General features: G+C 66.8%; 1 protein-coding gene across 1 annotated transcript in view; it reads right to left on the reverse strand.

Annotated features, from left to right (window-relative positions):
* PFAS (phosphoribosylformylglycinamidine synthase) overlaps positions 1-12,151 on the reverse strand; it is a gene marked incomplete at both ends in the record, with an annotated part of 36,668 nt that overhangs the window by 13,490 nt on the left and 11,027 nt on the right. The window contains 10 exons of the mRNA XM_084540153.1: positions 189-419; positions 1,424-1,555; positions 2,090-2,203; positions 3,303-3,464; positions 4,208-4,269; positions 5,421-5,577; positions 7,281-7,354; positions 9,024-9,152; positions 9,950-10,081; positions 11,082-11,210. Coding sequence (XP_084396279.1) covers positions 189-419; positions 1,424-1,555; positions 2,090-2,203; positions 3,303-3,464; positions 4,208-4,269; positions 5,421-5,577; positions 7,281-7,354; positions 9,024-9,152; positions 9,950-10,081; positions 11,082-11,210 — 1,322 coding nt within the window. The remainder of the gene's footprint in view (positions 1-188; positions 420-1,423; positions 1,556-2,089; positions 2,204-3,302; positions 3,465-4,207; positions 4,270-5,420; positions 5,578-7,280; positions 7,355-9,023; positions 9,153-9,949; positions 10,082-11,081; positions 11,211-12,151) is intronic.

Below are 12,151 nucleotides of genomic sequence, written 5' to 3' on the forward strand. Positions count from 1 at the left end.
GCCACACCATGACCACACCATGACCACAACACTTCTTCCACGACCAAACCATCGCTCCAACAACCACACCATGACCACGCCACCTCTCCCATGACCACACCACGACCACACCACGACCACGCCACCTCTCCCACGACCACGCCACGACCACGCCGCCTCTCCCGTGGCCACCCCGTGGCCGTGCTCACCTTCAGCTCGGTGATGCGGGCGAAGACGAGGTTGGTGAGCGCCTCGGTGAGCGCCAGGCGGGCGCCGGCGGCGGGGTCCAGCAGCCCCTTGATGGGCTGCTCGCCCAGCGCCGTGGCCGCCCCCACGGTGTCAAAGTGGGACAGGGCCACCACGGCCACGTCGGCCAGCGGCGTGTGCAGGGGGCCCACGCACTGCTGCTGGGCCACCAGCCCCGTCACCGAGCGGTCCACCTGGGGACAGGGACGGGAGTCAAGAGGGGGGGATGTGGGGACAATGTGGGGACACCGTGGGGACAGGGAGGGGGCAGGGAGGGGACAGGAGTTGGGGTGCGTCATTGGGAGGGGGACACATTGGGGACATGTTGGGGACACGCTGGGGACACGCTGGGGACGTTTTGGGGACATTTTGGGGACACATTGGGGACACACTGGGGACACACTGGGGACATTTTGGGGACACGGTTGGGGACAGGGAGGGGGCAGGGGTGGGGGTGTGTGGTGGGGGACATGGAGGGGGTCACGGTGGGGATGGGGACACACTGGGGGACGTTGGTTGGGACACGTCATGGGGGGGGACACGGGGACATGGACATACCTGGGGGGACATTGGTTGGGACACATCACAAGGGACATGGAGGGGGACATGTGGGGGACAAGGAACATATTGGGGGGGCCATCAGCTGTGACATGTCAGGGGGTGACACGCATGGGGACACGTTGGGGACACACAGAGAGAAAGTTGGGGCCACATTGGGGACACTTTGGGGACACGCTAGGAACATTTTGGGGGCACACATGGGGACACATTGGGGACACACATGGGGACACGCTGGGGACACACATGGGGGCACATTGGGGACGTTTTGGGGACACTTGAGGGACATGTTGGGGACACACATGGGGACACACTGGAGACATTTTGGGGACACACATGGGGACATGCTGGGGACATTTTGGGGACACATTGGGGACATTTTGGGGACATCTTGGGGACATGCTGGGGACACCTTGGGGACAAATAAGGACACCTTGGGGACATTTTGGGGACATGCTGGGGACACATTGGGGACATTGGGGCCACCAAAGACCCTCCTGCCGGGAAGGACCTGGCTCACCACCACCAACTGGGGGGGGGGACAACACAGGGGACACGGAGGGGACCCTGGCCATGGGGGGGGGAGGTGACACGGAGGTGACACGGGGGGGGGGGGGACACGGGGGGGACACACGGGCACCTTGTTGGTGAGGTAGCGCTTGCTGGCCACCGCCGGGAGCCGCAGCACCCGCTCCAGAGCCTGGCGCACCCCCAGCCCCGGGGGGAGCTCCAGGGGGCGCAGGGTGGGGGTCGCCCGCTGCAGCACGAACTCCTGGGGGGGGGGGGGGACATAAAAAAAAGGGGGGGGGCACAGGGTCACACCCTGACACCCCCCAATGTCCCAGGGGGTCCCCGATGTCACCGCCTGGGGAGGGGTCCTTGGTTAATGGGGGGCTTCCAGCACCAAAATTAGGGGGGGGGGGCAGTTATGGGGTGTCCCTGAATATTGGGGGGGTCCTAAAAAGGAGGGGGGGGGGTCACGGGGTCACCAGGGGGTCCCCAAAGCCCCCCAGGGGGTCCCCGATGTCACCGCCTGAGGAGGGGTCGCTGGTTCTTGGGGGGCTTCCAGCAATAAAATTAGGGGGGGGGGCACTTATGGGGTGTCCCTGAATATTGGGGGGGGACCTCAATATGGATGTGTAGTGGGGGGGTCACCGTATCGAGGGTGCCCCATTTTTTTTTTGGGGGGGGGACTCCTGATGTCACCCCAAATCTGGGGGTCGCCAGCCCCAAGGGACTCGGGGGGGGGGTCCCAATGTCACCTGTGGGTGGGGGGGGTCTCCATTTTACCCCCCCCCCCCCTCACCTTTCGGGGCATCTTGCCCAGCACCCACTCCAGCTCCAGGTTGACGGGGGTGGGGAGCCCCTCGTGGGACCCCCCCTCGGGCACCGGCGCCTCCAGGTCATCGACCAGCACGATCTGGGGTGGGGGGGGGGGGGCACACAAACGGGGGGGTCAGCAGGGAGGGGGCACCCCAAAAACATCCCCCCACCCCCCAAAGAACCTTCCCAGCCCCTCGTGCCCCCCCTGAACCCCCCCATCCCCAATAATGGTCCCCAGTGTCCCCACGTCCCCCCCATTCCTCCACCCCCAACCCCCCCACGCCCCCCCCACCCCGTCAGGTCCCCTCCCCGAGCCCCCCCGTGCCCCCCCCATCCTCACTGATGCCCCCCAATCCCCCCATATCCCCCCCAACCCCCCCATTACCCCCCCATCCCTCCACCCCCAACCCCCCCACGCCCCCCCCACCCCCTCAGGTCCCCCCCCTATGACCCCCCCATGCCCCCCCCGTGCCCCCCATCCCCCCCCATCCCCAATAACACCCCCCAATCCCCCCATTACCCCCCCATCCCTCTGCCCCCAACCCCCCCCACGCCCCCCCCACCCCCTCAGGTCCCCCCCTCTGACCCCCCGATGCCCCCCCATGCCCCCCCCCCGTGCCCCCCCCATACCCCCCATCCCCACTAATGCTCCTCAATGTCCCCATATCCCCCCCAACCCCCCCATCCCTCCGCCCCCAACCCCCCCACGCCCCCCCCACCCCCTCAGGTCCCCCCCCCGTGACCCCCCCATGCCCCCCCGTGCCCCCCCATCCCTGTTGATGCTCCCCAATCCCCCCCAATCCCCCCATTACCCCCCCATCCCTCCACCCCCAACCCCCCCACGCCCCCCCCACCCCCTCAGGTCCCCCCCCGTGACCCCCCCATGCCCCCCCGTACCCCCCCCGTGCCCCCCCAACCCCCCCCCATCCCCAATAACGCCCCCCAACCCCCCCATTACCCCCCCATCCCTCCGCCCCCAACCCCCCCACGCCCCCCCCACCCCCTCAGGTCCCCCCCCTATGACCCCCCCGTGCCCCCCCAACCCCCCCCCATCCCCAATAACGCCCCCCAATCCCCCCATTTCCCCCCCATCCCTCCGCCCCCAACCCCCCCACGCCCCCCCCACCCCCTCAGGCCCCCCCCCCGTGACCCCCCCGTGACCCCCCCATGCCCCCCCCGTGCCCCCCCCCCCGTACCCTCCCGTCCCCGCTGATGCTCCCCACGACGCTGAGGGGGCAGCGCTCGCGCTGGGCCAGGCTCCGCAGCAGCTCCAGGCGGGGGGGGCGCAGCAGCAGCGCGTTGGACTCCTGGTACTCGGCCCCCCACAGCTCCAGCACGCTCAGGGTGGGGTCCCCCCGCTGTGCCCCCCCCCAAAAAAAAAGCCCTATAGCGCCCCGTGACCCCCCGGGGGGGTGGGGGGTGATGGGGGGTGATGGGGGGGGTGGGGGGGGCAGGGGAAAGGGATTGGGAGGGGCATGGGGGGGGGGGGGGTGAAGGGATTGGGGGGGGTTTTCTGGGGTTGGGGGGGGCACCTGGGGGTCTTTGTAGGATTGGGGGGGGCTCTGGGGGGGGTTTGTGGGGTTGGGGGTCCCCCTGCTGCAACCCCATGGTGGGGGGGGGCAGGGGAAAGGGATTGGGAGGGGCATGGGGGGGGGGTTGAAGGGATTGGGGGGGCTTTTTGGGGTTGGGGGGGGCACCTGGGGGTCTCTGTAGGACTGGGGGGGGCTCTGGGGGGTGGTTGTGGGGTTGGGGGTCCCCCCACTGCACCCCCAAAAATGGCCCTATAGCACCCCATGACCCCATGGGGGGGTGGGGGGGGCTCTGTAGGACTGGGGGGGGCTCTGGGGGGTGGTTGTGGGGTTGGGGGTCCTTGTGCTGTGCTGGGGGGGGCACAGGGAGGGGGGAGGAGAGGATTGGGGGGGCCCTGGTGGTCTATTTGGGGTTGGGGGGGGGCACCTGGGGGACTCGGGGGGGGATTGGGGAGGGACCTGGGGGTCTCTGGGGGGTTGGGGGGGGCACCTGGGGGACTCTATGGGATGAGCCCATGGGGGGGGGGGGGCACCCATGGGTGTCACCGGGGGGGGGGACGGGGGGGCGGTACCTGGAAGCGGCTGGCGTAGATGACGGCCCCCGCCGGCTCGCTCAGCTCCTTCAGCACGTTCCCTGGGATGGGGGGGGGACAGGGGGGTCACCGTGTCACCCCCATGTCCCCGTGTGACCCCAATGTCCCCCTCATGTCCCCGTGTGACCCCCCCATGTCACCCCCTGTGTTCTTGTGTCCCTGTGTGACCCCACGTGGCCCCCTCATGTCCCCAGGTGACCCCCCCTGTGTCCCCAGGTGACCCCACATGGCCCCCTCCTGTCCCCCGCCCCCATGTGACCCCTTGTGTCCCCCCCCATGTCCCTGTGTGACCCCACATGACCCCCTCCTGTCCCCGTGTCCCCATGTGACCCCACACATCCCCCTCCTGTCCCCATGTCCCCCTCCTGTCCCCCTCCTGTCCCCAACATGTCCCCATGTGACTCCCCACATCCCCCTAATGTCCCTGTGTGACCCCACATGTCCCCTTCCTGTCCCGTGTCCCCGTGTGACCCCCGTGTCCCCGTGTGACCCCAAATGCCCCCTCCTGTCCCCCATGACCCCGTGTGACCCCCGTGTCCCCATATGACCCCTGTGCCCCCTCCTGTCCCCATGTCCCCCTCCTGTCCCCCTCATGTCCCCGTGTCACCCCACATGTCCCCTCCTGTCCCCACGTCCCCATGTGACTCCCTGCGTCCCCGTGTGACCCCAAATGCCCCCCTCCTGTCCCCATGTCCCCAACATGTCCCCATGTGACTCCCTGCGTCTCCCTCCTGTCCCCCATGCCCCCTCCTGTCCCCCATGCCCCCGTGTGACCCCCGTGTCCCCATATGACCCCTGTGCCCCCTCCTGTCCCCCATGCCCCCGTGTGACCCCCGTGTCCCCATATGACCCCTGTGCCCCCTCCTGTCCCCCATGCCCCCGTGTGACTGCCGTGTCCCCATATGACCCCTGTGCCCCCTCCTGTCCCCATGTCCCCGTGTGACCCACATGCCCCCTCCTGTCCCCCGTGTCCCCGTGTGACCCCACATGCCCCCCTCCTGTTCCCGTGTCCCCGTGTGACCCCACATGCCCCCTCCTGTCCCCGTGTCCCTGTGTGACCCCACATGCCCCCTCCTGTCCCCCATGTCCCCGTGTGACCCCCGTGTCCCCATATGACCCCTGTGCCCCCTCCTTTCCCTGTGACCCCGTGTGCCCCCCGTGTCCCCCCCACGCCCCCCCCGTGCCCCCTTACCGTTGCCCCCTGCCCCCTGGTCGTGGATGCTGCAGATGGGGTTGTGCTCGCCGCTCTCCACGCAGCCCCGCAGCACCCGGTTCATCTTCTGCTCCATCTCGGGGTCCCCCCGCTGCACCGCCCCCAGGTCCCGCTCCTCCGCGTTGTCCCCCTGCACCTGGGGGGGGACAGGGGACACGTGGGGACACCGCAGGGACATGATGGGGATACCCCAGGGACACCCAGGGGACACTTAGGGGGCATTTGGGGACACTTGGGGACACACAGGGACACTGGGGAGGGACTTGGGGACACCTAGGGACACCCAGGGACACTTGGGGACACCTAAGGGACACCCAGGGACACCCAAGAATTCTACAGGGACACTTGGGGACACCCAGGGGACACCTGGGGACATGATGGGGACACTTGGGGACACCACAGGGTCCCCCCTGCTGCACCACCCCCAGGTCCTGCTCCTCCGCGTTGTCCCCCTGCACCTGGGGGGGGGGGGACAGGGGACACGTGGGGACACCGTGGGGACGCTTGGGGACATGATGGGGATACTACAGTGACACCCAGGGGACACTTAGGGGCACCCTATGGACATGTGGGGGCACCCAGAGACACCCTAGGGACACTTGGGGACAACCAGGGACACTGGAGAGGGACTTGGGGACACTTGGGGACACCCAGGGACACTTGGGGACACCTAAGGGACACCCAGGGACACCCAAGAATTCTACAGGGACACTTGGGGACACCCAGGGGACACCTAAGGGACACCCAGGGGACACCACGGGGTCCCCCTGCTGCACCGCCCCCAGGTCCCGCTCCTCCGCGTTGTCCCCCTGCACCTGGGGGGATGGGGGACATGTGGGGACACCGTGGGGACACTTGGGGACATGATGGGGATACCTCAGGGACACCCCAGAGGCACCTAGAGGGCATTTGGGGGCACCCAGGGACACCCTGGGGACACCTAGGGCACCCTAGGGACACTTGGGGGACACACAGGGACACTGGGGAGGGGCTTGGGGACATGTAGGGACACCCTGGGGACACCCAGAGGCACCCTGGGGACACCTAGGAGGCATTTGGGGACATCCCGTAAGCACTTGGGGACACCCAGGAACACCTTGGAGACACTTGGAGACACCCTGGGGATACTTGGGGACACTTGGGGACAACCAGGGACACCCTGGGGTCACTTGGAGACACACAGTGACACTAGGGAGGGACTTGGGGACACCTAGGGACACCCAGGAACACTATAGGGACACTTAGGGACATCCAGGAACACCCTGGGGATACTTGAGAACACTGTGGGGACACTTGGGGACACCTAAGGGACACCCTGGGGACACAAGGGGACACCCTGGGGGCACTTGGGAACACCTGGGGGCACCAAGGGGATACCTGGGGACATCCTGGGAGCACTTGGGGACACCCAGGAACACTATAGGGACACTTAGGGACACCTGGGGACATCCGGGGACACCCTTGGGACATGATGGGGACACCTGGGGACACACAGGGACACCCAGATTCACCCTGGGGACACTTGGGGACACCCAGGGACACCTGGGGACACCCAGGAACACTATAGGGACACTTAGGGACACCTGGGGCCACCACGGGGACCTTATGGGGTCCGACCCCACAGGACACCCCAGGGTTGGGGACACCCCGGGGAAGGGCCACCGAGGGGACAGGGTGGCCCCGAAGCAGGGATGAGGACACAAAGGGACCCTTGGGGACCCCTTGGGGACCCCTTGGGGATATTGGGGACCCCCTGGGGGCATTGGGGACCCCTTGGGGACATTGGGGACCCCATTGGGGACACTGGGGACACCCTGGGGACATTGGGGACCCCCTTACCTGGATGGAGGAGGCGGCGCCGCCCCCGACCCCGATGCGGTACACGGGGCCCCCCACCTTCACCACCAGCATCCCTGGGGGGGGGGGACACGGGTGAGACCCCCTCAGCCCCCCCAGGGGGGATTTGGGGGTCCTATGGGGGGCATTTGGGGTCCTGGGGGTGGGTTGGGGGGGTGGGGGGGGGATTTTGGGGTCCTACAGGGGGCCTTTGGGGTCCTGGAGGGGGATTTGGGGGGCTTGGGGGGAGATTTTGGGGTCCTGGAGGGGGATTTGGGGGTCCTATGGGGGGGCTTTGGGGTCCTGGGGGTGGGTTGGGGGCGTGGGGGGGGATTTTGGGGTCCTGGAGGGGGATTTGGGGGGCTTGGGGGGAGATTTTGGGGTCCTGGAGGGGGATTTGGGGGTGCTATGGGGGGACTTTGGGGTCCTGGGAGTGGGTTGGGGGGCTTGAGGGGGGATTTTGGGGTCCTACAGGGGGCCTTTGGGGTCCTGGAGGGGGATTTGGGGGTCCTATGGGGGGGCTTCAGGGTCCTGGGGAGGGGTTGGGGGGGGATTTAGGGTCTCATGGGGGGCATTTGGGGAGGGATTTGGGGGTCTCAAGGAGGTTTGGGGTCACATGAGGGGATTTGGGGGGGGTCTTTGGGGTCCTGGGGGTGCTTTGGGGGTCCCCTGGGGGGGGTGGGACAAGGGTGAGACCCCCTCAGCCCCCCCGGGGGAGATTTGGGGGTCCTATGGGGGGGCTTCGGGGTCCTGGGGGAGTTTGGGGGGGGAGGGTTGGGGTCTCATGGGGGGGATTTGGGGGTCCCAAGGAGGTTTGGGGTCGCATGGGGGGATTTGGAGGGGGGGTCTTTGGGGTCCTGGGGGTGGTTTTGGGGTCCCGTGGGGGGCTTTAGGGAGGGATTTGGGGGTCTCAAGGAGGTTTGGGGTCACATAGGGTGTTTTGGGGGGTCCCATGGGGGGGCTTCGGGGTCCCACTGGTGGGTTGGGGGTTGTGAGGGGGGATTTGGGCTCTCATGGGGAAGATTTGGGGGTCCTATGGGGGGGCTTTGGGGTCCCAAGGGTGGTCTGGGGGGCTTTGGGGGGCTTTGGGGGTCCCATAGAGGGCTTAGGGTGGGGATTTGGGGGACCCATGGGGGTTTGGGGTCCCATGGCGGGGATTTGGGGGCTTAGGGGGGGGACTTCAGGGTCCCAGGGGTGGTTTGGGATGTGTGGGAGGGAGATTTGGGGTCTCATGGGGGAGATTTGGGGTCCCAGGGGGGTTTGGGGTCCCAGGGGGGGTTTGGAGGTATGAGGATGGGATTTGGGGGGTCCTGGGGTGGGATTTGGGGTCCCGGGGTGGGATTTGGGGTCCCAGGGTGGGATTTTGAGAGTCGGGGGGGATTTTGGGGTTCAAAGGGGGGGATTTGGGATTTCCATAGGGGTTTGGGATCCCAGGGTAGGATTTAGGGATCCCAGGGGGGTGATATGGGGTTCCCATGGGGGTTTGGGGTCCCAGGAGGGGATTTGGGGTTTCCATATGGGTTTGGGGGTTCTGTAGGGGATTTGGGGGTTCCGGGGGGGATTTGGGGTTCCCACACAGTTTTGGGGTCCCGTGGGGGATTTGGGTTTTCCATAGGGAATTTGGGATTTCCATAGGGTTTGGGGTTCCCGGGGAGGATTCGGGGTTCCCACAGGGCTTTAGGATCCCCGGGGAAGGGTTCGGGGGTCCCGTGGGGATTTGGGGTCCCCGCGGGGGGGGTCTCTCACCGGGTTCGGGGGGCTCCTTGCGCACGTGGGCGTCCTCGATGGCCCCCAGCCCCCCGCTGAACATGATGGGCTTCACCCACTCGCGCCGCTCCCCCCCCGGCAGCACCTGCCCGAAGGAGCGGGCGAACCCTGGGGGGGGGGCACCCAGTGTCACCCGGTGTCACCCGGTGTCACCCGGTGTCACCCGGACCCCCCCCCAGCGCCCCCTGTCACCACCACGATCACCAAAGCTGGTGGTGACCCCAAATGTCCCCCCCCCCACACCCAGACATATATGTAGGGCACCCAAGGGTGCTCAAGGGACCCCAGATGTCCCCAAGGGTCCCCAATGTCACTGAGGGTCCCCAAATGTCCCCATGGGTCCCCAACCTCCCCCAAAGGTCCCCGAAGGTCCCTAAATGTCCTCAAATGTCCCCAAGGGGCCCCAAATATCCCCGTCCCCAAGGGACCCCAAATGTCCCCAAGGGTGCCCAAGGGACCTCTTAATGTCCCAAGGGGGTCCCCAAAAGTCCCAAGGGTGTCCCCAAGTGTCCCAAGGGGGTCCCCAAATGTCCTGAGGGGTCCCCAAATGTCCTGAGGGGGTCCCCAAGTGACACAATGGGGTCCCCAAATGTCCCAGCAGGGTCCCTAAGTGTCCCAAGGGGGTTCCCAAATGTCCCAAGGGGGTCCCCAATTATCCCAATGGGGTTCTCAAAAGTCCTAAGGGGTCCCCAAATGTCCCAATGGGGTCCCCAAATGTCCCAAGAGGGTCCCCAAAAGTCCTAAAGGATCCCCAGACGTCCCAAGGGGGTTCCCAAGACCATGGGGGCCTTTGGGTGCCCCTGGGGGGTCCCCAAACGTCCCGAGGGGTCCCCAAGGCCACAAAGGTCCCTGTAGACCCCCGGAGGGTCCCCGATGTCCCCAAACGTCCCCAGCCCCCCCCTCACCGGCCAGCAGGGGCTCCCCAAATTTGTTCCCGTAGTCGCTGGCGCCGTCGCTGGCCCCGATGGCCACCTCGAGGGGGCGGGCGAAGGATTTGGGGTACGGCAGCGTCCCGTCCTCCCAGGGCAGGGGGTAGTCTGGGGGGGGGTATTGGGGTCAGGGGGGGTCTTGGGGTGGTCCCCAAAAGGGGGATTTGGGGGTCCCGGGGCAGGTTTGGGGGATTTGGGGGAAGCCACGGGGGTTATGGGGTGGTTATGGGGTCCTAGGGGAGGTTTGGGGGTCCCAGGGGGCTTTGGGGGTCCCATCCTCCCAGGGCAGGGGGTAGTCTGGGGGGGGGATATTGGGGTCGGGGGGGTCTTGGGGTGGTTGGGGGGGTCTTGGGGTGGTTGGGGGGGTCTTGGGGTGTCCCCATTGGGAGGGTTTGGGGGGTCCCGGGGCAGGTTTGGGAGATTTGGGGGTCCCAGGGTGGGATTTTGGGGTCCAGGGGGGGCATTTTGGGGTCCCAGGGTGGGGATCTGGGGGTCCCAGGGTGGGGATCTGGGGGTCCCGCAGCGGGATTTTGGGTGTCCGGGGGGATCTGGGGGTCCCAGGGTAGGATTTTGGGGTCCCAGAGTGGGATTTTGGGTGTCTGGGGGGATCTGGGGGTCCCGGGGTAGGATTTTGGGGTCGCGGGGGTTTATTTTGGGGGGGGTCCCGGGGGGCTTTGGGGGTCCCGGGGTTGGATTTTGGGGTCGCGGGGGGTTATTTTGGGGGGGGTCCCGGGGGCTTTTGGGGTTCCGGGGTAGGATTTTGGGGTCCCGGAGCAGGATTTTGGGTGTCCGGGGGGATCTGGGGGTCCCGGGGTAGGATTTTGGGGTTGCGGGGGGTTATTTTGGGGGGGGTCCCAGGGGGCTTTTGGGGTTCCGGGGTAGGATTTTGAGGGTCCCGCAGCGGGATTTTGGGTGTCTGGGGGGATGTGGGGGTCCCGCAGCGGGATTTTGGGTGTGCGGGGGGATCTGGGGGTCCCGGGGTAGGATTTTGGGGTCGCGGGGGGTTATTTTGGGGGGGGTCCCAGGGGGATCTGGGGGTCCCGGGGTAGGATTTTGGGGTCGCGGGGGGTTATTTTGGGGGGGGTCCCGGGGGGCTTTGGGGTCTCACCAGGCAGCAGGAGGCTGCCGAAGCTGTACCCGGCGGTGCCGGCGATGACGTGGGCCCCGCGCCCGGTGCACTGCACGTCCCGGATGCGGCCCCCGGTGCCCGTGGTGGCCCCGCTGAACGGGGCGACGGCTAGGGGGAGGGGCCACGTCAGGCCACGCCCCCTCCCCCGGGCCACGCCCATATGGCCACACCCCAAAATAGGCTCCGCCCCCAGCCCAACACCCACCCATGGCCGTAACCCCTATGGGGAATACCAAGGACCTGGCTGGCCACGCCCCCATTCTAAGCCACACCCACAGCTTCAGACCACGCCCCCAACCTTTAGACCACGCCCCATTCGACCACACCCCAAAACAGGCCCCGCCCCTAGCCCTACACCCACCCATGGCCATAACCCCTATGGGGGCCAACCAGGACCTGGATGGCCACGCCCCCATTTCAAGCCACGCCCCCATCTTTAGACCACGCCCCCGTTTTTTAAGACCACGCCCATTCGACCACACCCAAATTAGGCCCTGCCCCCAGCCCTACACCCACCCACGCCCATAACCCCTATGGGGGCCAACCAGGACCTGGCTGGCCACACCCCCATCTGAAGCCACACCCCCCACTGTAAGACACGCCACCAACCTCTAGACCACGCCCCAAACATTTTAGACCACGCCCCGTTTGACCACACCCAGAAATAGGCCCTGCCCCCATTCCTACACCCACCCATGGCCATAACCCCTATGGGGGCCAACCAGGACCTGGATGGCCACGCCCCCATTTCAGGCCACGCCCCCATCTTTAGACCATGCACCCGTCTTTTTAAGACCACGCCCATTCGACCACACCCAAATTAGGCCCCGCCCCCAGCCCTACACCCACCCACGCCCATAACCCCTATGGGGGCCAACCAAGACCTGGTGGTCCACACCTCAAACCTAAGCCACGCCCCCAAATTTAAACCACACCCCCAAATTTAGACCACACCCCCATTCTTAAGACCACGCCCACTTGACCACACCCAAACCAGGCCCCGTCCCCATTGCTACACCCACCCACGCCCATAACCCCTATGGGGGCCA

The sequence above is a fragment of the Aythya ferina genome (assembly GCF_964211825.1).
Source record: "Aythya ferina genome assembly, contig: HAP1_SCAFFOLD_207, whole genome shotgun sequence".
Lineage (NCBI taxonomy): Eukaryota > Metazoa > Chordata > Aves > Anseriformes > Anatidae > Aythya > Aythya ferina.